At 35.9% G+C, this 22,574-nt stretch overlaps 1 protein-coding gene across 3 annotated transcripts in view; it reads left to right on the plus strand.

Moving 5' to 3' along the window:
• Positions 1 to 1,182: 1,182 nt before the first annotated feature.
• Positions 1,183 to 22,574, plus strand: part of MSR1 (macrophage scavenger receptor 1) — a 77,934-nt gene continuing 56,542 nt past the window's right edge. For 2 of the 3 annotated variants that reach the window (XM_066380245.1, XM_066380246.1), the window contains exons 1-4: positions 1,183 to 1,320; positions 11,594 to 11,697; positions 13,956 to 14,069; positions 21,191 to 21,597. In XM_066380245.1, coding sequence (XP_066236342.1) covers positions 11,598 to 11,697; positions 13,956 to 14,069; positions 21,191 to 21,597 — 621 coding nt within the window. In that variant the 5' untranslated portion in view covers positions 1,183 to 1,320; positions 11,594 to 11,597. The remainder of the gene's footprint in view (positions 1,321 to 11,593; positions 11,698 to 13,955; positions 14,070 to 21,190; positions 21,598 to 22,574) is intronic. The other variant, XM_066380247.1, reaches the window with a different exon arrangement.

Genomic DNA, 22,574 nt, shown 5'->3' on the forward strand with positions numbered 1-22,574 from the left:
GTTTTCTTCTTGCTCTCCTAGCCTGACATCCCACAATGATTCCAGGAAACATCTGGGTAGGATTTTATGTAATAAATTTTGCTCAGACTTAAATTAATGTACACTTTTACCACTTTTAAGCTTATTTAAGTTATATATGTGGGTCTGTCACTTTAGTTCTAAAGGGGCCCTTTCCTAAACCAAGAGCAATAAGCATTCATGTTTTTAAAGTATCAGTTGAAAACAAACTCATATTCATTTTTTTTTCTTAACTGGCACTTTTGTGTCCTTTTATTAAGACATGAGTCACAAGAAAGGGTGAATTGTGGATGCTGCTTTGGGGAGTCAGCTGAGCTTGCGAGGAAATTAGTCACTAGTATATTTTGCACACTTTGTCTCCCATCATCTTCCAAGGAACATGACTTGTAGGGTCTGGGATTCACTTTCCTGCTTTTTAGCCAACCTTGTAATTTTGTGTTGAAAGCCAGAAAGGATAGGTTAGGTAATAGGAACTGAGGTGAATAGGGCATAGGGTGAGGTTTTTTGATAACCTGGCTGGAAATTGGGCTGTGTTTAGTGTTTGCAGTGGCTGTAGCTGACAGAGGTTAAAACTTCCCCTAGTGTCCTTGTTTTTATCTCCTCTGTTGTCATTCGGGTTTCCCTGCAAACTTCCCTTAAAACAAAAACTTGCAGCTCTAATCTACTGTTATAACTGAGCCCTGCGGCTGGGGGTGGAGGGGTTAAAGTATGCAGACGGAAGTGTTCTGTAACTTTAGGATCAAATCCCAGTCTTTCTGTGGGCCTGTGGCCTGTGACCTGTGACCTTCACAGGTGTTTCTTAGTCCCTCCTTTCCCTGCTCCCTTTAGGAGGGACAGCAATGAAGCTGGAGGTGGGCAGCTGCCCTGTAGCTGACTCAGTGAGATGGGTCTATTCACTAAAGAGGAAACCTTTAATATGAAGAATGCTTTGTTCTATCCTAAATGCTTACTGTTCACTTTTTTTTGCATGTATCTGTCCAGACATACATATCATTAAAAGGGAAAATTAATCTGCTGTATATTATGTACCCTGTTCTAATAACCCTTGTTTCTTTTTCATCTTACTTCTCTTTTTCTTTTGTAATGTCCTAGATAGGAAGAGGAATGGGTTATCTGACAAATTTAGATTTTGCAAACTTGTGCTTTGGTGAGACTATTTGTTAAGAAAGATTTTCAACACTCAATGTGTCATTTCCTTTCTTCATGTATCAGATGCTGAAATACTATGTGATAAAATTTTTACATTTCAATTGTAAAGAGTGGGAAGTGGATAAATCAGTTCAGCCGTCTTGAGGACAAACGGTAAAGTTAATTTTAATATTTTCCAAAACTGTTTCTGTTAATTATATGTGTCTACTCTGTGTCTGTGTGTGTCTGTGATGTATGATATATATATATATATGCATATATGCAAAATCAATAATTTCTGGTAGTATTTTTAATCCTACCACTAATAATTTGGTTCAGTTGTTTCAATAATAAAAGACAGAAATTTTTGTTAGGTTTTCAATGAATGAATAATGTATCTGTGTACATAGATTTTTATGAAATATACTACTTTGTAGTATTAAACTGGTAAAAAAATTTTGGCATATAACTGTATTTTTCTTGAAAAATATTGGTTTTATTCAAAATATGATTAAACATTTCATTTAGTCACTTTCTTAATTTTCACATTCTACATTTGGCTTTAACTTAATACCTTTTATTGCCTTTACATACTCATGAGAACTATAGGTTGTGCATCTCTGTGTATGCACTTCATTGCATATATGTTCAAATGTAGGAACATATACAGTCAGAATATAAAATACAGTCACTGTTTTCAGGGACTTCATGATTTAAGGCATATATATATATATATAATGTATATATATATATATAACTTGAACACCTTAATATGATAGAATATATAAACTTATAATTTATCTTATATTAACTAGTTATACTAGTTGGTACTGTAACTAGTGTGTAAGTATACAGATAACTGCTTATGGGAATATAGGAGTGGGAAAAATTCCTTCAAAGAAAAGAGAGAAAGGACTATATTAAAAAGGTCATTATGAATTTGTTAAAATTTAGTTTCATCTTGAAGACTGCATAAGATTTACACAGCATAAAATGGAGGTTAGCGTTTCATTGGCCATGTGAGAGTAGGGATAGAAAAGTTATAGAAAGGAGATTATAAATGCTTTATGCAGTAGTTAGAAGCTGATATTCTGGAAGCACACTGCCTACATACAAATCCAAGCTTCTCCACTCACTAGTTCTATAACAGTAACTAGTTATTTAAACCTCTTAAGTCTTGGTTTCCTAGCCTTGTAAAATGGGGACAATACTGCTATATATCTCATGGAGTTACTGTCAGAATAAAATAAGAAAAGTCCAGATAAAAAGGAATTAGGTCTTTTAAAATAAAATTATCAATTATTGATGGTTGTCTGTGTAGCAGACTATTTATAAAAATTATTTTAAATCCTCATAATTCTTTAAACTGAAATTGTAATCATATTTGACATATAAAAAGAAGCTGTAATAAAATAAAGTATTTGTCAAAGGTCACAATTCAGAAATAGCACAACCAATACTGAACACTAGACTTCACATTGAAAAATTGATGCTGTCCTGGCTGGATAGCTCAGTTGGTTAGAGCATTATCCTGATATGCACAGGTCATGGGTTTGATCCCTGGTCAGGGCACATACAGAAACAGATCAACCTCTCTCTCTGTCTCTCTCAAATCAATAAATACATTTTTAAAAATTGGTGCTCTTTCTTCTTCTCTGCCAAAGGTGAGCATCTGCAGTATCAGGGACAATATAGCTGTTTCTGTTTTTTAACCTTAATTCTTTTAGTGGACACATTCCTTAAGTGGAGAGCTATTGGTTTTAGAAATATGTTAATTATTTTTAAATACTTTTTTTTAATTAATTAATTAATTTATTCATTTTAGAGAGGAGAGATAGAGAGACAGAGAGAGACAGAGAGGAGAGAGAGACAGGGGGGAGGAGCTGGAAGCATCAACTTCCCATATGTGCCTTGACCAGGCAAGCCCAGGGTTTTGAACCGGCGACCTCAGCATTTCCAGGTCGACGCTTTATCCACTGCGCCACTGCAGGTCAGGCTGTTAATTATTTTTAATTCATATACATTTTAAATCTGTTCATGCAAAATCAAAGATTTTTTTATTAAATAATAAAGGTTACAGAGTTATTATTTACCCCCCAATCTGAAAGATAAAGTTAACCTTAAGAGTTTGATGACAAATCTAAATAGGGAAGAGTCTTCAATGGAAGACGATGCATAAAATAGGTGTTGCATATCAAGGGCTTATTCATAGCTATACAAAGATCCCCTGGGGATGGATAAGCAATTAATATGAATAAACAAAACCCAAGGAGAAAAATAAATAATTACATGGAAATATCTCTTTCAGACTAATAACAAAGAATGCAAATAAAAGCCACCTTGAGGTATTAACTCTTATTAAAATAAATATCATCACTGAACAGTGTGAGTTTAGTGTAAAAGTGCTGTACTCCTATCTGACTGGAATCCTTGTAAATTTGTACTTTCTTTATAATGAGCTGTTTATAAAGGGCAGTAGATACCAAGAAATTAAAAATAGTTTTTCTGTTAAATGGTAGTTCAACATATGATGAATTATCCTAAAGTTACATTTCAAAAGAAGATAAATTATAAAAATATTTGCATTATCTATTTAGTAAATATTGCTTTCCAAGAAGAGAACTTTTTTTAAAATTTAAATTATAGAAAAATGGATACATAAATAAGATTCATATATTTGATAAGTTGTTACATAATCCACAACTTTAAATTAAAAATAGTTTTACAGCCCTGGCCAGTTGGCTCAGTGGTAGAGTGACGGCCTGGAGTGAGGAAGTCCGGGTTCAATTCCCAGCCAGGGCACACAAGAGAAGCGCCCATCTGCTTCTCCACCCCTCCCCCTCTCCTTCCTCTCTGTCTCTCTCTTCCCCTCCCGCGCCAAGGCTCCATTGGAGCAAAGATGGCCCGGGCGCTGGGGATGGCTCCTTGGCCTCTGCCTCAGGCGCTAGAGTGGCTCTGGTCGCTACAGAGCGATGCCCCAGAGGAGCAGGGCATCACCCCCTGGTGGGCATGCCGGGTGGATCCTGGTCGGGCGCAAGCTGGAGTCTGTCTGACTGCCTCCCCGTTTCCAGCTTCGGAAAAATACAAAATAAATAAATAAATAAATAAATAAATAAATAAAATTGTTTTACGTATAAAGATATTGATATGATTTTAAGGAAAATAGGTAACACCAAATGATAAGGTCACCATGAATCAACTAAGAAACATGGATATATAGGTACAAAGACTCAAGTTTCATACTAAAAATCAAGCTTTTTTTATTTAATTAGGGCAAATGATTATAAAAACTTTGTCCTAGTTTATCTCTAATATTGTTATATTTTTTAAATAATAATGAAAAATAAACAGGAAAATGGTAGAAAATATGTTTTCAAGCCAGTTACCGGCAACAGTAAAATTCTGTCCTAAGAGTTTCCTGTTTTAGCTGCTGTAAACTTTTCACCCACTTTAGTAAAAGCTGATATTGCAGACATGTGTTTCACTTCTCATGAGAACATGCTGTTAATAAATTATACAAACTCCGAGGATTTCACAGTCTTTTGTCAGTGTGTTGACATGTGGTTGGAATTGTAACTTTATGTGAAGCTACTTTTTCTCTTAACTTTGGAAATAACATATACAGGCACATTTTAATTATGTACATTGTTCACTGGCTGCTAACAAAACTTCCCTAGTGTAGGTTCTTTAAAATTATTTAAAAATTACAATAATAATAAAGTAAAGAACTGAAGTAATCTATTAAGTCTAGTGGGAACTTTGGGGCTAAAATATTTTGTTTCAGTTTCTTATTTAAACAAAATTCAGAGAAAACCTTTTTATTTTCCAGTTTATAGAAGAAGAACTTTTAAAATTTTCACATTAGTGAAATACAAACTATTCTTGCATCGTAACCTCATATAGGAAACTGAGTCATCTTGCAAAAAGTATCTTTCATTTATTTTTGACATTTCTTATATTGTGTTTATGTATGTAATTGGGTACCTACCAAGTGGCGAGAACTTTCTGGTCATTGAAACGAAGAGATTAAAAACTTCTGAATCATGGATCTAACATGAGCGACAGGAGAACGACAATAGACAGGATGAATAAGAAAAAACTATTTCAAGCTAGATAGTGATAAGCTTTTTTGGAAAAAAAACAAGCCAGGAATTACTTGAGGAAATGAAAGAAATATGTTGTAATTTTACATCTGTGGTTATAGAAATGTCTGTGTGTCTAAGAGAGTGAGTTTTAATCAGGACCTGAGTGAGATGGGCAGGTGGTCACAGGTTTTGAGCAGTGAAGTGACATGCTCTTACCTGCTTTGTGAGAGGGACACTCTAAAGGTAGTGTGGGGAATAAATAAGCAAATACAATGAAAATGGTAAGCATGAAGCTGAGAGAGCAGTTGAGAAAGACAATGGAACTCTGACCAGATGGATGGTAGTAGGGAAGGTGAGAGTAAAATAGAGGCGGATTATGAGACCAGGAAGACCCTGGGTTTGGGCCATAAAGAAATCCAAGTAGTGATGCTGTTAGGCAGTTACATACATACAGTAGCATACAGGTTTGGAGTTAAGAGGAGAAGTCTGAGCAACAGATACCGATGGAAGAGTCATTAACCAAGCCTCATAGTTTTGATTTAAGGCAATGAAGCTAGAGAGAACACCAAGGGAATGAGTAAAAAATAGAAAGAGGATTGGAACTAGGACCTGGCACATGTGTGTTCCCGTATCAGTAAGTTGGGAGATGAGGAAGAAACAGGGAAAAAAAAAAACTTCCCTCAGGGTGTCATCTCAGTGCCATCTTTAGTATCTCTTCTCAATAGGAAAGCATGAGCACGACCAGATCTTCAGTATATGCTCAAGGCCTGTTGGTTTTATACCTTTACTTTTTCTTGATCTCTCAAGAATCTGCTCTGTCTCCATCATAACAGCAAAAGAGTTCAAAGTCCATGTAGCAGGTTGTGGATGTCTTGCATACCTTGCAACGATTTTTTCTATTCTATGACCCGCCTTGTTGTGTTACCACAGTGTTGGGGATTCTTCCTGACCTTAATACTGATTCTTCTTCCTGCACTTGCCCGTTACTATGTTTGTTCTCAAGTTTATATCCTCCATTTTTTTTTTGCCTGAAAAGTATTGTTTGATTTTTTTTTCTTTTAGTCTTTGTTAAAGTGCTACATTTTGATGCTTATTTATAAATTCTTATTATTTCTTTCTCTTTCTTAATGCTTCTTGGATTTTCTCCTTTAATTGCCAACTCTATTGCTACTACCCAAGATGCCTAGCTGGGGTAGAGAAAAATGTGCTGAAATAAAAAAAAAATGCAACAGAGTGGAAGGAATGGCTCTGAGGAAGTCAGGAGTCACTCTGCAATGAGATGATCTACCGGGTGAGAGTAAGCTAGAACAGTCCTGGCCTCTGTCAAAAGACTCTGTGTGTTGCTACCATCTCTGTGTTACCTTTATATCTGATGGTATCGTGTGTATCTCACTGCATGAAAATCAGAAATAAATGAGTATCATGACCAGATTATATGAGTAGATGATATCCCAACACCAAAATACCTGGAAAAAGAGGAAAAGTTAGATTGATGTGGAAAATACACCATTGTAGCTAGTTGTAGTATCAAAAAATTATTATTAGTTGAATCAAAAATGGTATCTGAGGTGGCTATGTATATATTTTGAAATTTGTCATCCTGACACTCAAGGAATTAACATGGCTGGGTTCAAACTACCCAGGCCTAGGGTTATGTGGCCTTTGCAGGTGGGCCCAGCTACAAAAAACACACAAGGGAATGGGCAAGAGGGGCAGGGGGGCGTTAACAGATTTGGTCTTGAACTGGGAGTGGGATGGACAGTGATGATCCTTAGGGTTTCAGATGAGGACCAGTAGGAAGCTTTATGAGGCCGGCCTGGTGGGCCCAAAGGAGCAGGCTGCTGCCCTGGGGCTCAGAGTTGAGAGGGAAAGAAAAATGAGCCCCCCCCCCACCGAGGACAAGGCACTGGGTTCAGCCTCCTCCTGCCCCAACCCATCCATGGAAGAGATGAGGCCCCATCCCCTAGCTCTTCTCACTGGCCCGGAGGCTGTTCCAGGTTGAGCCTCTGACAAAAGCTTTCGCACAGCTCATACATGCTGCTGCTGATGGCACAAGAGGGCAGTCTTGATGATCCTTGGGAGGAAGCCTCTAAGAGTCCCCTGGTGCTGGACTCAGCTCGGCTCCTCCACAGTAGCAGCCAGGGAGTTGGTGTGCAAGGGTATGTATATATATAACATATATATAATATATGATATAAATATATAATGCATATTATATATATGTATAAATATATATCAAACACTGGTGATAATTTATAGATTTTAGTCTTCCATATTGGTGCATAAAATCTTTGGTACATGAGATATTCTATACACATTGGTCTGGGCATTCTAGTGCCTTGCACAGTACTGGATATTAATGGTACATAATAGAAATCGGTTGGGCTAGCCTTCATGAAGGGATAGATATTTTTATCTTAAAGTTATTGATTGAAAAATATCCCAGTGCTTCCCATCTATTTTTTTTTCTGTGTGTTGTGTAACATCTAGTATTCTAGAGCCACCTTAAAAAACAAGGAGAAGAAAAAAGTGGACTTTTTCTCCTGAGAAAAGTCCATTAAGCCAAGGAAACCCTGTGGGTTTTAAATTGCCAATTTATTGAAAAGAACATGTGAAGCTTCTGAGCATGTATATGGATAAAAATAACACTCATTTTGATTTATTGAGGCCAATATTATATCACTGTACTATCATTCTGGATTTGCTACTTTCTTTCTCTTTAGAATAATAAAATGTTTAAGTTTTCTGTAAGAAACATTCCTTTACGCTTTAACAAAGTTTTATAGTGAATATTTATTTAAAGGGCTAAACACACAGGGAGTGATTTGAGAGATATTTGAAAAACAATTTGAGGAATCTGCATTATTGCTGAAAGTCATGGAAAAATCTTCATTTTCCATGTTAACAGTCTAATTGCCTAAGGGATCCACACCAGGGATACGTATTGAAGAAAGGTCTCAAAAAGGAATGGGTGTTTGGAAATGTGTGGAGATGAAATCTTTGAATTTTTTTTTCAGGGAGGAAGCAGTGATATAACAATTAGGAGACATTATTGACATTTAGTGGGTGGCAACCAGGTGTGATAAACATTCTATACAACTAAGACAGTTTTTCGCAAAAAAGAATTGTCCCAACCAAAATGCTAGTAATTGTTCTCTTGAGGACTGCAGTGGGATATGGCCATAGCTAGTAGCCCATTGGACCTGACAGAAGGAAAATGAACCAGCGACAGTGAGTGACAGTGTCTCAACAATGTAGCTTAATCACCCAGACATAATATAATATTTGCTTCATGTTCTAAGAAGCTGTAAAAAGAATAATAAGAGTATAGAACAGGAAAAAAAATCCGAGTTAAGTACAAAACCTGTTCCCCAAGAAATTATCAGAAGAAGCATATCTTTTTGGTCCCCCTGCCTCCAAATATTCATCTTGTTTAAAAAAATAAAAACAAAAATAACACTAATATATGAGACAAATACCTGAAAAAAATACAAATATGATCATTCATTCAACAAATAGTATTTATTAAGTATATTTTATATTTCATTGTCCTAACATCCTAGAGAGATTTATCAGGTTTAAAATATTTCACTTTTCTTTAAAACAAAAATATTCCCATGGAGATGACTGAAAGATATGAGATGTTTGCTTTGTAGGTAAGTGAAATACTGAGTCATAATGTCAAATATTAAGGTGAAAGTCATAGTCAAACACACTGAGAAGAGCCAGTAAGCAGCCTGAGAAAAAGGGATTTCTAGTTACACAGCAGGTGTCTCTAACTGCGTATTTTCTGATCTCATCATCTAAAAACTAAGTTCCAAGTTAAAAAGCTTTGCCACATAGTCCCCACAGCTTTGAAGCTTAGCTTTAAAATTTAATTTAGCTGAACTTTATTGTTATCTCAGTTTTTAAAAATTATTTGTTTTGCCTGTCAAGTGAAACAAATAGGATTTGAAAGTCATTCTATTCAAATAATAAAGTGAATTAAAAGTAAGTAAATGTTAGAGGAGTCTGGATCTAAATTATCCAAGTCGGTTTCCTAAAATGATCAATTTCTCCAGATAATTATTTATTTCTTTTACTTTGCTTCTGCCTCAGAAAGGAGGATGTAGTGTCTATCCCTTCCTCCTTCACTTTCTTCCTCCTTAGTGGCCAAGTCATTTAAGAGCACACTCCTTGATCAGATCAACAAGATTTTAGAAAAGTAAGTTTTCAGAGTGATTCATGAACAAATTCACAGAATGATGCATGGACAAAGGCGGTCATTGCAAAATGCAATGTAAAGAAACTCCTTGGTAATATTTAAAAATATATATTGACAGGTGTTGAGTCCATCCCTTCTTTCCTTATCAATACCTCTCCCCAGAGCAGGACGAATGTTTGCATGTGAATGATTTTATTTCCTGGACAAGATATGAATTTGTTGTCCTGAGGCTGCCAGTGCACTCAATTAAACTTTGGCTGTGCTAAATCCATAACTCAGCATTAAAGAAAATAAAAAATCATCAGAAGATGTTGGTTTTATTCTAAATTTGTCAATCAAATGAACTGAACTGAGTCCAAGAAAAAGTCATATAATCTCTTTTCTTGGAAACTGTTCTTAGAATGTGGTCCTCGGATTGAAAGCTGCAGCATTACTAGAGGAGTTGTTAGAATTGCAAATTCCTGACTCCCCCAACCCAAACATTGGAAACGCTGGGTGTGGGGCTCATCAATCTGTTTTTAATCAAGCCTTCAAGAGACATAGGCATAGATTGTATCATAGAATATGGATTGTGCTTAAAAAGGTACAAAGACATATTTGTAATGCTGCCAATGTATAATGAGTCCTGTAAAAGAAATAGATAAATTTATGTAAGAAGAGAAAAAACCCTAAGTGTTTCCTATGATTCCTAATCTAGTGACTAGATTTTATCTTTCCGAAGTGGTAAACAGGAGCCTTGGCAAAAGAAAAACTAATTCATGAAGCACTGATAAAAGATCACAGGAAATGTTTGCTTCACATTTTGCACAACTATTTGTTCTAAGGAAAATTATTTTTTCTTTTCAGTTAAACAGTTGTTTTCTGTCTCTTGGGAAAAACAATATATATCTGAGATATTTGCTTTGCATTTAAGTGAAAAATGAAGTCATAATATCAAATAGTAAGGCCAAAGCTATAGTCAAATACATTGAGCAGAGCCAGTAAGCAGCCCGAGAAAAAAGGATTTCTAGTTACACAGCTGGTGTATCTAGCTGCATGCTTTCTAATTTCATCTTCTATAAACTAAGTTCCAAGTTAAAAAGCTTTGCCACAAAGTCCCTATAGCTTTGAAGCATAGTTTTTTTTTTTTTTTTTTCTGAAGCTGGAAACGGGGAGGGACAGTCAGACAGACTCCCGCATGCGCCCGACCGGGATCCACCCGGCACGCCCACCAGGGGCGGTGCTCTGCCCCCCAGGGGGCGATGCTCTGCCCATCCTGGGCGTCGCCATATTGCGACCAGAGCCACTCTAGCGCCTGAGGCAGAGGCCACAGAGCCATGCCCAGCGCCCGGGCCATCTTTTTGCTCCAATGGAGCCTTGGCTGCGGGAGGGGAAGAGAGAGACAGAGAGGAAAGCGCGGCGGAGGGGTGGAGAAGCAAATGGGCGCTTCTCCTATGTGCCCTGGCCGGGAATCGAACCCGGGTCCTCCGCACGCTAGGCCGACGCTCTACCGCTGAGCCAACCGGCCAGGGCTGAAGCATAGTTTTAAATTTAAATTTAGGTGAGAAGAAAGGAGACAGTGAAGGAAGACTCCGGCATGTACCCCAACCAGGATCCAACCGGCAACCCCATCTGGAGCCGATACTGGAGTCCAGAACTATTTTTAGCACCTGAGACTGGTGCCCTCAAACCAACTGAATTATCCTCAGCTCCTGGAGCAACACTCTAACTAAGCAAACCACTGGCTGTGGGAGGGGAAGTGTGAGAGAATGGGGAGAGAAGCAGATGGTTGCTTCTCCAGACCAGGAATTGAACCCAGGCCATCTATATATTGGGCTGACTCTCTATCCACTGAACCACTGGCTAGGGACTGGGAAAATATTTTTTAGCTAAAAAAGAAAAGCTACTTTTCACTCTCAAAAATCACACACCTACAAACACAGATACGCATTTGTGCATAGAAAGATACATGAGTAGGTTCTATGTGTCCGTCTTTTATTGTTATAATTAAAACTTATGGGTAAGTATAATATATTGATATATATATATATGGTATATATGTAAATGTAGTTTATTAATTGTTTCCTTGCTTAAATGGAATTTTAATTATAAAATTCAATTGGAAACATTGTGCCCAAAGGTCCTATGTAATTAATATATTTTTCCATGTGTCTGATAGAAATATGGCAGAGTGGGATGATTTTCTTGATCGACGACAGGACGCTGATAGTTCAGACTCTGTGAAGTTTGATGCTCGATCAATGACAGCTTTGCTACCTCCAAGTAAGTAGCAGAAGTGGGGGATGCCCAGGAAAGTTATCCTTAGAGTTATTGACACTACGAAAAATACAGTCTTGAGACAACTTAACTGTGTATGAATGTTAACATAATATTTATTGGATAAATAGGTCTTTCACTCTCTGGCAGGAGAGTACCAAATAAGCTTAAATTGAAGGAAGGAACCATTATAATAGATTAAATTAATCTACAATACTGATTGAGTTCTTTAATTTCCCAGACACTGGACTAGGTCCCAGAGATGCTATGATCCTAGCACCATGAGTTGATATTGGAAAATCCTGGGTGTAGGTGCTTGTATTAGTTTCCCAGGAATGCTGTAACAAATGATCACAAAGTGGGTGGTTCACACAACAGACATTTATTCTCTCACACTTCTGAAGGGCAGAAGTCTGAAGTTGGGGTGTCATCAAGGCCATACTCCCTTTGAAAGCTCTAGATTAAGAAGCCTTTCTTGACTCTTTCTGGCTTCTAATGGCTCCTGGTAATCCTTAGTACCACCCCTTTGTTTGTAACTGAATCACTCCAATCTCTGCCTCTGTCTTCACATGGTCCTCTCCCTTGGTATCTCCATGTCCTCTTCTCATAAAGACATCTGTCATTGGATTGGAGCCCACCTAATCCAGTATGACCTCATTTTAGTTTAGTTATATCTACAAAGACCCCATTTCCAAATAAATTCACATTCACAGATACCCAGTGTTAAGTTTCCAACAATGTCTTTTTGAGAAACACAATTCAACACACAACAGTGAGGAAACAGATGTTAGTACAGGTTACCATAAGCCTTTAAAAGAAGCAGTATTTGGCTGTATCTAAACAGGTTCATTTAAGGTATCAAGATGGAAGTACTTTAATTCTGCACAGCCTTAAGTGCACTTGAACAGTGGGTGGAGAAGAATCCATAGAGATATTTCAGTCAGAGGAAGCAGCAAATGCAAAGTTATAGGATCCTATATGAATTCATACATAAAAAACCTGAAACAGAGACCACACCTCCAAGCCATGATGGATCTTATTTACTGTGTTAACAGTGGATGGAGGGATGTGGCACCAATGAGAAAAGGGGAAAAGATAATAGTAAAAGCTTTGAAAGGTGGGGATGTTGAGGGACTGAGGAAGAAGGATAACTTCATTAGGAACAGAGAACAGGCAAAACAACCAAATAAAACTTTTGAGAGCTTTGAAAAGCCAGCATACAGATAATCTGAGATTGTGAATTGGAGATAGAGGACCAAACAGCTCCTGGGTTTCTGGCTTAGCCACTCTGGCGGATGAAATGTCCCATCTTGCGTGTGTTGTGGCTTGTTCATTTTTTTTCCTTAGATTTTTTCTTCTTTTTTCTTTTTCTTCTTCTTTATCTTCTTTTCCTTTCATTCCCTCATAGAACATTATTGAACTATGTGTGAACTCTTGTTTTTAATTTTGGAGTTCACAATCTGAAAACAAAATTGACTTCTTTTTATTAAGCAATAAGAAAAATGGCCATAGGGAAAATATTTTAATAAATATTTTATTCACTTCAAGAAATGTCTTCCTCTTCTCCGGAGATGCTCTCTATATCAAGTTATCTTTTCCACAATTAGTATCCATTTTGTGAATCACTGCTTATTATAAATTAATAAATATAAAATGTTAATATGTTCTGATATATTCAGAAGATGGACTTTATTGATCCATTCCAAAGTTTAGTCAAAATATAAATAATTTTGTTTATTTATTTGTTTTTTACATTTCATTCATATCGTATGAGGTATTCAAATACAAAGTTATAGAGATGGAATTGTAAAAAAAATATATATGATTATCATTGAAAATAGATGTTTCTCTTCTCTGACTTAAAATAAGAAAAAAATTATAGTTACATAGTTACTTGAGGGATTTTATTTTTAACCAGAATATTTTCCCATATATAAAATAGAATACAACTGTTTGCATATGTTGGCTTGAATATTAAAATTTATCAACTAATGCCCACAAATGAGACAAGTACAATGTAGAGGACAGTCACTTTTTCATGGATGCTTAATTTATGGGTAAGTAAATCAAATATCCATAGTGATGCCTGTATTGGCTTAGTCTGTGATTGTTCCTTTTTGTTTCCTACTGAATAAACAAGGACATGTTTCTTTCCCTTTTTATTTCGATATGCTTGGTAGTAACAATATAATTGCAGATTACAAAAATTTTAATTAAGTAAGAAAGCTGTTTTCTAACAGTAGGTTGGGCTTTTGTTTTTTTAGATCCTAAAAATGGCCCTTCCTTGCAAGAGAAACTGAAGTCCCTCAAGGCTGCACTGATTGCCCTTTATCTCCTTGTGTTTATAGTTCTCATACCTATCATCGGAGTAGTGGCAGGTACAGTATCCTGGAGTTCTGAAAACCATCAGCTCAGTCCATGAGTTAGTTATTGTAGAAGCTAAGAGAAGCATTCAGTCTTTTGTATGTGATTCAACAAGGTAAACTTTATATCACAAAGTGTTCCTCAAATTTATTAAATGAACAAAATAGATTCTTCAAAGTTATTAAGTGGTATAATAGAAAAAAATGAAGTAGAATATGAAATAAAAGATTAGTATAAAAATAAAAGCTGTGGAAAGGATTAGCCCATTTCAAAAATATATTATCCTCCAAAATCCTATGGACATCTAGTGGTAGGTCACAAAGTTCATGTTAAGTGTTCTGTCAATGTAAAAATACAAACATGATCATTTACATTAACAATGCCTAAAACATGAAAACAAGCCCGTTGATCAGGTACAGTTCTTCTAGTATTAGAAAGCAGAAAGAAATGTTACTGTAAGTCTTCAAAAAGAAAATAATGGGCTTCACTTCAGTAATGCAATATCTTTACAGTTTATATGGCCATATGTTTCATAAGGCTATTGATCAAAACATCTCTAAAAATAACCCGATAGTATCTCAAAGAAAAAAATTAGAATGCTTTACTTGAGTTCAACATAATGTTTGCAGTACATAATTCTTTGAAGAGTTTGTCTTGAATTGGGGATAGATCTGAGAGTTTCCAAAGGGGTGACTGATATAAAATTCAGTCAGATCTGTAACTATTGTTCCCTTCAGTAGCATTTTTTGATATATTTGATTGGCATTTGAGTTTATACACCTTGTAGTTCTTCTTTCTCTAAGACTGACAAAATATGTAGACATATACTCTAATAAGAAACAAGCTGGGAGTAAGATACATTTTTCGTATGCATATTAATCAGCTTAACAAGAAAATGCTCCAAAGCAGAAGGCCAAACCTCTGCTGAGAGTCGATCTAAAAGACTATTCCAAAAGAGTCAGAATAAGTGGAATCTAATAACAAAGTGAACTGAGGAACGGAATAGAGGCAGAGGCGGGGTCACGGGGAGCAGAGGGACAGCTGTCAGAGGGAAGGGGGATGAGGTGATGGGATCAGAGAAAGTGAGGGGATTATTGAGATTATGTATACATAACACATAGATACAGATAACAGGACAGCAAATCCCAAAGGGAAGGGGGGGAGGAGGGCAATGGGGGACAAAGGAGTGGGGGGGAGGGAGTTATATTGAGTGGGACACTTGAATTCATGTTAACACAATAAATTAAAATTAATCAAAAGCTAAGAAAATGAAATGATAATAATACAAAAACAGCAACAATTTTAACAGTAGCTATTATTTTTGAGCATTTTCTACATGCAGGCACTGGGCCATAATTTTTTTCACAGATTATCTGAAGACACCTTTCCAGTTCCCCTGAGCAGAGGTATACTTACCCTCGTTAGCCACAAAAGGAACTGAAACTGTCCAGCGGTGGGAGCTGGAGTTCCCACCCATACCACTTGACTCCTAACCTCTGTGGTCGACTATTTCCCACTGTAATTTGGCTTTTAACACAAAATATGGTTTGAACAATAAAAAATCAAAACAAAACAGAGCTGCTATCATTTTAGCCAGGAAAATATTTTTCACAGGAAAGAATAACTCTTATTTTGGCCATTATAAACAAATAAAAAACAAAAACCAAGCACAACAAACTAAACCAATTAGGCAATCAATCCAACCACAACCATCTAAGTAAAAGAACACGATGTCTCTGCCATGAAACTAATCTCCTGATGAACTGAGGTTATCTGATTGTTGTTTATGTACATGCTTATTTGTAGTTTCAAAGCCATAACTGAAAGATGTTTTATTGTTTGAGATTTTTAGGTATAAGCAAATTTACAATTCGGGCAAATTCCATCACCTTTATACAAACCATAATCTGCAGAGCCAACATAAGAGTACCACTTCTTTCTAATAAGCCTGTGCAGAATGTGGACCAAAGCTGTAAAGAATTCAGGGTTCTAACCAAGTTCAAATATCTCTGGGTTATTAGAAAATACTACCAACCCAACACATTTGTTACAGCGTTGACAATGATTGATCTGAAGTGGTTCTTGTTTACTGAAACTACAGCAGGTATCTATTGAAACTGACGAGAAGTTAAAAATGTTCAAATCAAATAAGTTCATGTTATCATGCAAATTCACCAGAATTTGGAATAGATCTTGCTGTGTCAAGCAACCTTGAATAATGAACAACTGACAGTCCATTTATAACTTTAAGTTACAGATCAGGATGTTTTTAAAAAAGGAAACTAAAATACAATACATATTTCTACTTGATATAAAAAAAATCACAGTTATAGACAAAATATATCCCTAAAATGAGAGTAATCACTTTGTTTTGGCAAATACAAATTTGTGGGTGAAGTAAAATATACATAAAATCTGTACTTAAATAAAAGTGTCATATTCATGAAAGATATTTCTTAATTTTAAAATCTATTTTGTATGCTGTCTTTTCTTACAGAAGCTACTGGATCACTGTTGTAGTATAACAACATAAACATGTATTATGACAATAAAATATGATTTAGTATTAATATATGTCAATTGTCACTGAAATTCTGAAGATTCTTTAGGTCAAAATAATAAAGATTTTTTTTTTTCATTTTTCTGAAGCTGGAAATGGGGAGGCAGTCAGACAGACTCCCGCATGTGCCTGACCGGGATCCACCTGGCATGCCCACCAGGGGGCGATGCTCTGCCCCCTGGGGCGTCCTAGCACCTGAGGCAGAGTCCACAGAGCCATCCTCAGTGCCCGGGCCATCTTTGCTCCAATGGAGCCTTGGCTGCGGGAGGGGAAGAGAGAGACAGAGAGGAAGGAGAGGGGGAGGGGTGGAGAAGCAGATGGGCGCTTCTCCTGTGTGCCCTGGCCGGCAATCGAACCCTGGACTCCTGCACGCCAGACCTATGCTCTACCGCTGAGCCAACCGGCCAGGGCCAATAAAGATTTTTGGTAGAAAATATTACCCTCATGAAAGAGTAAATCTGAGCTGTAGAATCAAATATAACTGGCTCCCTAGGTCTTTGCACCAGCCATAAAATATTGTCTCCTTTCAAATGGAAATAGAAAAGTAAAAAGCATTGTCTCTTCAATAATAGTGAAATTAATCAGCATTTGAAATTAGGAATCCTGGTGTTCTTTACTAGATTTGTGATACAGAGTTAAATATTTTTAAAGAAAATAGGGATCAAATTAGTTTTCATTCAGAATTCGGGGAAATAAGCACTGTTGTGTTTTTAAATCTATAAGCAAAATGTAACTTTGTCTATTTTTGTTGAACTCATGTCAAATAAAAATCATTGGTCATTTGACATTTTGTTAAATCAAATCTCTCTTTTACCTGTGAAAAAGATTTGCTTTACCCATATAAATAAAACTTCTTTCTAATATAAGTAAAGTTATATGGTTGAACAATTAGATCCATGTACCTAGTAAAATACAGCACAGAGATTACTGTACATATATCAATACTGAACTTCCCTCAATTCCTTTATATTACACAATTTTAATGTCCCCTAGTTATCAATGTTGTCTATATGGATGTGTAAGTCACAGAGAGTGAATCCAAAATATTAAGAACATCAAAAATACTGAAACTTATGAAATGCTTATTATGGTATGTGTCAGGAAGTATTCTAAGCACTTTATATATATTAGTTTACTTAATTATTTAAACACTATTTTTATCCCATTTATAGGGAAGTGAAATAGAAGCATTGACAGATTATCTTGCCCAAGGTCACAATTTACAAAGGAAAGAGCAAGAATAGCTAATCCAGGCAGTTCTAATCCAGAACCTGGATTCTTAACTGCTGACTAGAAAATCAATAATCATCACAAAAGGAAAAATTCTAAGGAACACCATTGCATTTCATTTGGTCTTATTCTCTGAGGTGCTTAAACAGTGCTTAATAAATAAATCATAGAATTGATCAATGCATACATGAGGTTGTCAATCCAAAACTTGTTTCGCACACTACATTTAATAAATGTGATAAGATCCTACTAAGAAATATATTTTATTGCCCAAGTTATTGATAAATTAAGAAGTATAAAAATAATGCACACTTAAATAGCCTCTATTGTGGATCATATTAAATAAGCTAGTTTTAAAGAGAACTGAAAATTTATGTTTTTTAAATTCAGATTTAACTGCATATATAGTTTAATACTTAGTATAATGTCTACAACAGGGGTTGGGAAACTTTTTGGCTGAGAGAGCCATGAATGCCACATATTTTAAAATGTAATTCTGTGTGAGAGCCATACAATGACCTGTGTATGTCACGCATTATCCAATAAAAATTTGTTGTTGTCCTGAAGGACAGCTGTGATTGGCTCCAGCCACCCACAACCATGGACATGAGCGGTAGGAAATGAATGGATTGTAATACATGACAGTGTTTTATATTTTTAACGTTATTATTTTTATTAAAGATTTGTCTGCGAGCCAGATACAGCCATCAAAAGAGCCACATCTGGCTTGCGAGCCATAGGTTCCCGGCCCCTGGTTTACAATAACAACCATTATCAATGACTTCTTTAAGTAAAGGTGGTAAAATCAGTTTTCTCTATAGTGAAGATATCATCTTTCATGGATAAAGCACTTAAATGTGAATGAAGTTTCATATGTGATCTGTGTGCTATGGAATTTATATGCCTTAACTCATTTATCCTCAACACCACTGTTGAGAGAGCTAATATTTTTAGATCATTGAGGGAACCTGAGCAGGGAGAAGACAAGTAACTTTCCCAGAATAATCCAGCTAATGATGAGGAGTAGAGCTAGAATCCAGAATCAGGCAGCTTGACTCTGTAAACACCAAAGTCTCATTCATATAAGAGGTACCGTGAGTTAAGGATGAAAACTAAATATTTTTAATGGGTTGTCTCATTTAATTCTCAAATACCTATAAAGCTGGTGCTATTCCTGTATCATTTTTACTCATAATACTGACAGATCAAGTATAGCTATCATGTCTGAATTTAAACTATATAAAGTTATTCTTTTTATTGCTTAACAATGGTCAAATATGGAAAATCTTATACTATACATTCAAATTAATATAAGTAAGAGACTAATATAGAGGTAGATAAAGTGTATAAATAATGAAGATAAATATGAAGAGAGATATGGAAAGATAACAATTTTAACCATCACTAGTTAGTGGTAAAATAGTTTTTAAAGTTTTCTTTATTGTTTATAGTTGTGTTGTTTTTATCTGCAAAGTTAACACTTATGCTTTTCATTTTTGGAAACTCTAAACATATTACTCTAGATCCTTTCAGAAGAATAATTAGCTTGTTTAGACTCTAAACTTTAGAGAATATGTGTCTATTTAGAAATACATATCACCAGCTCCGTATATCTTCAAAATACCATTTAATAAAGTTTTTTTAGGAAATAATTACTCAAAAGATTGTTTATAAAAACATTGAATATATTAGTAATCACAGAAACAGACTAATTTAGGGGCTTTGTTAAATAAATCTGGTAGATCCATATTTAGAATGAAATGTAGTTATTAAAGTTATTTTTGTTAAACGATTCTAAGTAATATGCAAAAGTCTTTATAATGTAGTATTAATTTTAAAGTAGTTGCTAGGTTGTATATAAAATATAATTTTGATTTTGCACTTATAATATGATAGGGAAAACAGAGTCAATTTTAATATACATGCACCGAAATGTTAGCATTTAATTTGGGATGAAAAGAAAAAATGAAAAGAAAAATCATTTAATGATAAATTATTTTTCCTTATTATTCATCTTTTCTAATTTTCTACCATGAATATATATCCCATCGGCAAAGAAGAATCTTATAAAAACAGTACTTTTTAAAGTAAAAATATAATTTGCCTAATTTTTGTTTTACCAACTCTAAATTAGGTCTGTGTAATCTGCAAATGACAATTCTCTACCAGCTTAATGATAAGGAAGATGAAACAACTAGTTTTTCTTCTTTTACTACATATTTTGTCATCATTATCATTTATCTTGATAATAACTAACATATTCAACATGGTCACCTCAGATACTGTGCTAAACAATTTTTCATTTTATCTTAACAACAGACCTGAGCAGTAGGATACAATGCACTGTAGAATCTTTCTTACTGGGAAAGCCAAATGCAGTGGTCCAGAAGATTTTTTTTATAATGATGATGGTATCTTCCTTTAATTTAATTTTTTTTTTTTTTTTCTGAAGCTGGAAACAGGGAGAGACAGTCAGACAGACTCCCGCATGCGCCCGACCGGGATCCACCCGGTGCGCCCACCAGGGGCGACGCTCTGCCCACCAGGGGGCGATGCTCTGCCCCTCCGGGGCGTCGCTCTGTCACGACCAGAGCCACTCTAGCGCCTGGGGCAGAGGCCAAGGAGCCATCCCCAGCGCCCGGGTCATCTTTGCTCCAATGGAGCCTTGGCTGCGGGAGGGGAAGCGAGAGAGAGAAAGGAGGGGGGAGTGGAGAAGCAAATGGGCGCTTCTCCTATGTGCCCTGGCCGGGAATTGAACCCGGGTCCCCCGCACGCCAGGCCGACGCTCTACCGCTGAGCCAACCGGCCAGGGCCTAAAATTTTTTTATTGAATTTGTTTTGATGACATTGCTTAATAAAATTATGTTTCAGATGTACAATTCTATAGTACATTATCTGTATATTATATTGTGTATTCACCACCCCAAGTCAAGTCTCCTTCAAATTTATTCCCCTTTTACCTTCTACCTCCCTCCACCTTCCTCTCCTTCTTGCAATCCCCAAACTGTGGTCTATCTGTATGTTTTTTTTTCTCTGCTTAATCCCTTCACAGTTTTTATCCAACTCCCTAACCCCACCCCCTCTGACAACTTCTTATAAGCAGCAATTCAGAAAGAATGGCTTAATCAATTCTATAAGTTATAATGTAAAGTGGGAAGAGGAGACTGTCATCCTATCAGTAATATGCCTCCCATAGTTCATACATTGTCTATTTAAAATTAATACCTGATTTACAATAACATTAAAAATATTAGAATGGAATGGAATGACATGATACAGAATAGAATTGTATATGCATTTGAGGAGATAGACCATGACTCTGTTTATTTTTACTTAAACATACAGCTCAACTCCTAAAGAGGGAAATGAAGAATGTCACAGCTGGTTCAATTAATGCTGATGGTACACCTCAGAATCCCATGAGAAAAGGAAACGACAATGAAGATAGCAACTTTCGAGAAGTTCTCAGGGGAAACATGAGCAACATGGAGAAGAGAATCCAGTATATTTCAGATACACAAGTCAATCTCATAGATTCAGAGCATTTCCAAAATTTCAGTGTGGTGACTGATCAAAGATTTAATGATACTCTTCTCCAGCTGAGTACCTTGCTTTCCTCCATCCAAGAACATGGAAGTGAAATAGATGAAATCTCCAAGTCATTAATAAGTCTGAATACCACATTGCTTGGCTTGCAGCTCAGCATTGAAACACTGAATGGCAGAGTGCAAGAGAATAAATTTAAACAAACGGTAAGAGCTTTCGTATTGGAAGGTCACATGCTGACATTGAATTCATTTAGGTCCTATCTCCTCAGAAGAGCAGGAAGACAAACATTGCAAACCCTGTTTGAACATCATCCTATTACCTTGATTCCTCTGACAATCTTACCAAGCTTCAAATAGGTTTATCTCATTTCTTTACCAGATTCCTAGCAAAAAGAAAAATAGTGTTGTTTTTTTTTGGATATAGTTTCTCTTAAGGTATTTTAATATTAGAAAACCTGGTATAGAATCTCTGGTATAGACTGCCTAAACCAATTATGATTGTTAGATGTATTTTAGCAGATCTTGGGAGGGGTAGGCTCTCTGTAAATTTTACAACAGACCCCAGAATTTTTTTTATCATCAAAAGAATGGAAACCTTACATGGAAAATTTAAAAAACTCTACATTTTAAAATAGCTATTTTGTCACTCCCAAAAAGTATACATAAGTTTCTTATGTATAAAATATAACTTAAAAATTAAAATTTAAATAATGCATTGAATATCTTATTGTCATAAAAAATGAAATACACAAGGCAAGACATATTCTAGATCAGTCGTCAGCGAAAGTTTCTTTTTAAAGGGTCAAACAAATATTGGGCTTTGGAGACCATGTGGTCTTTGACCTAACTATGCAACTCTGCCATTGTTTTGTGAAAGCAGCCATCAACTATAGAGGACAAGTAAGTACAGCTGTGGTCCAATAAATTGTATTTACAAAATCAGACGTTGGCCCATCAAAATGATCCTATTTAAAACTTTTCATTGACCCATCTTCTGGATTACTTTCGATCTATGAGAAAGAATTTAAGTCACTTATTTCAAAATGGGATTTTTTCACTGGGGAAAAAAATTTTTTTTTCCATTTTTTGTTGCATGAGAATTTAGAAATCTTTCTATATATATCTGCATGGCTGATTACAAATCTGAAATCCATTCTTTGGTGCATGCTCTAGTTTTTATG

This window comes from Saccopteryx leptura, chromosome 4 (genome assembly GCF_036850995.1).
Source record: "Saccopteryx leptura isolate mSacLep1 chromosome 4, mSacLep1_pri_phased_curated, whole genome shotgun sequence".
Taxonomy (NCBI): Eukaryota; Metazoa; Chordata; class Mammalia; order Chiroptera; family Emballonuridae; genus Saccopteryx; species Saccopteryx leptura.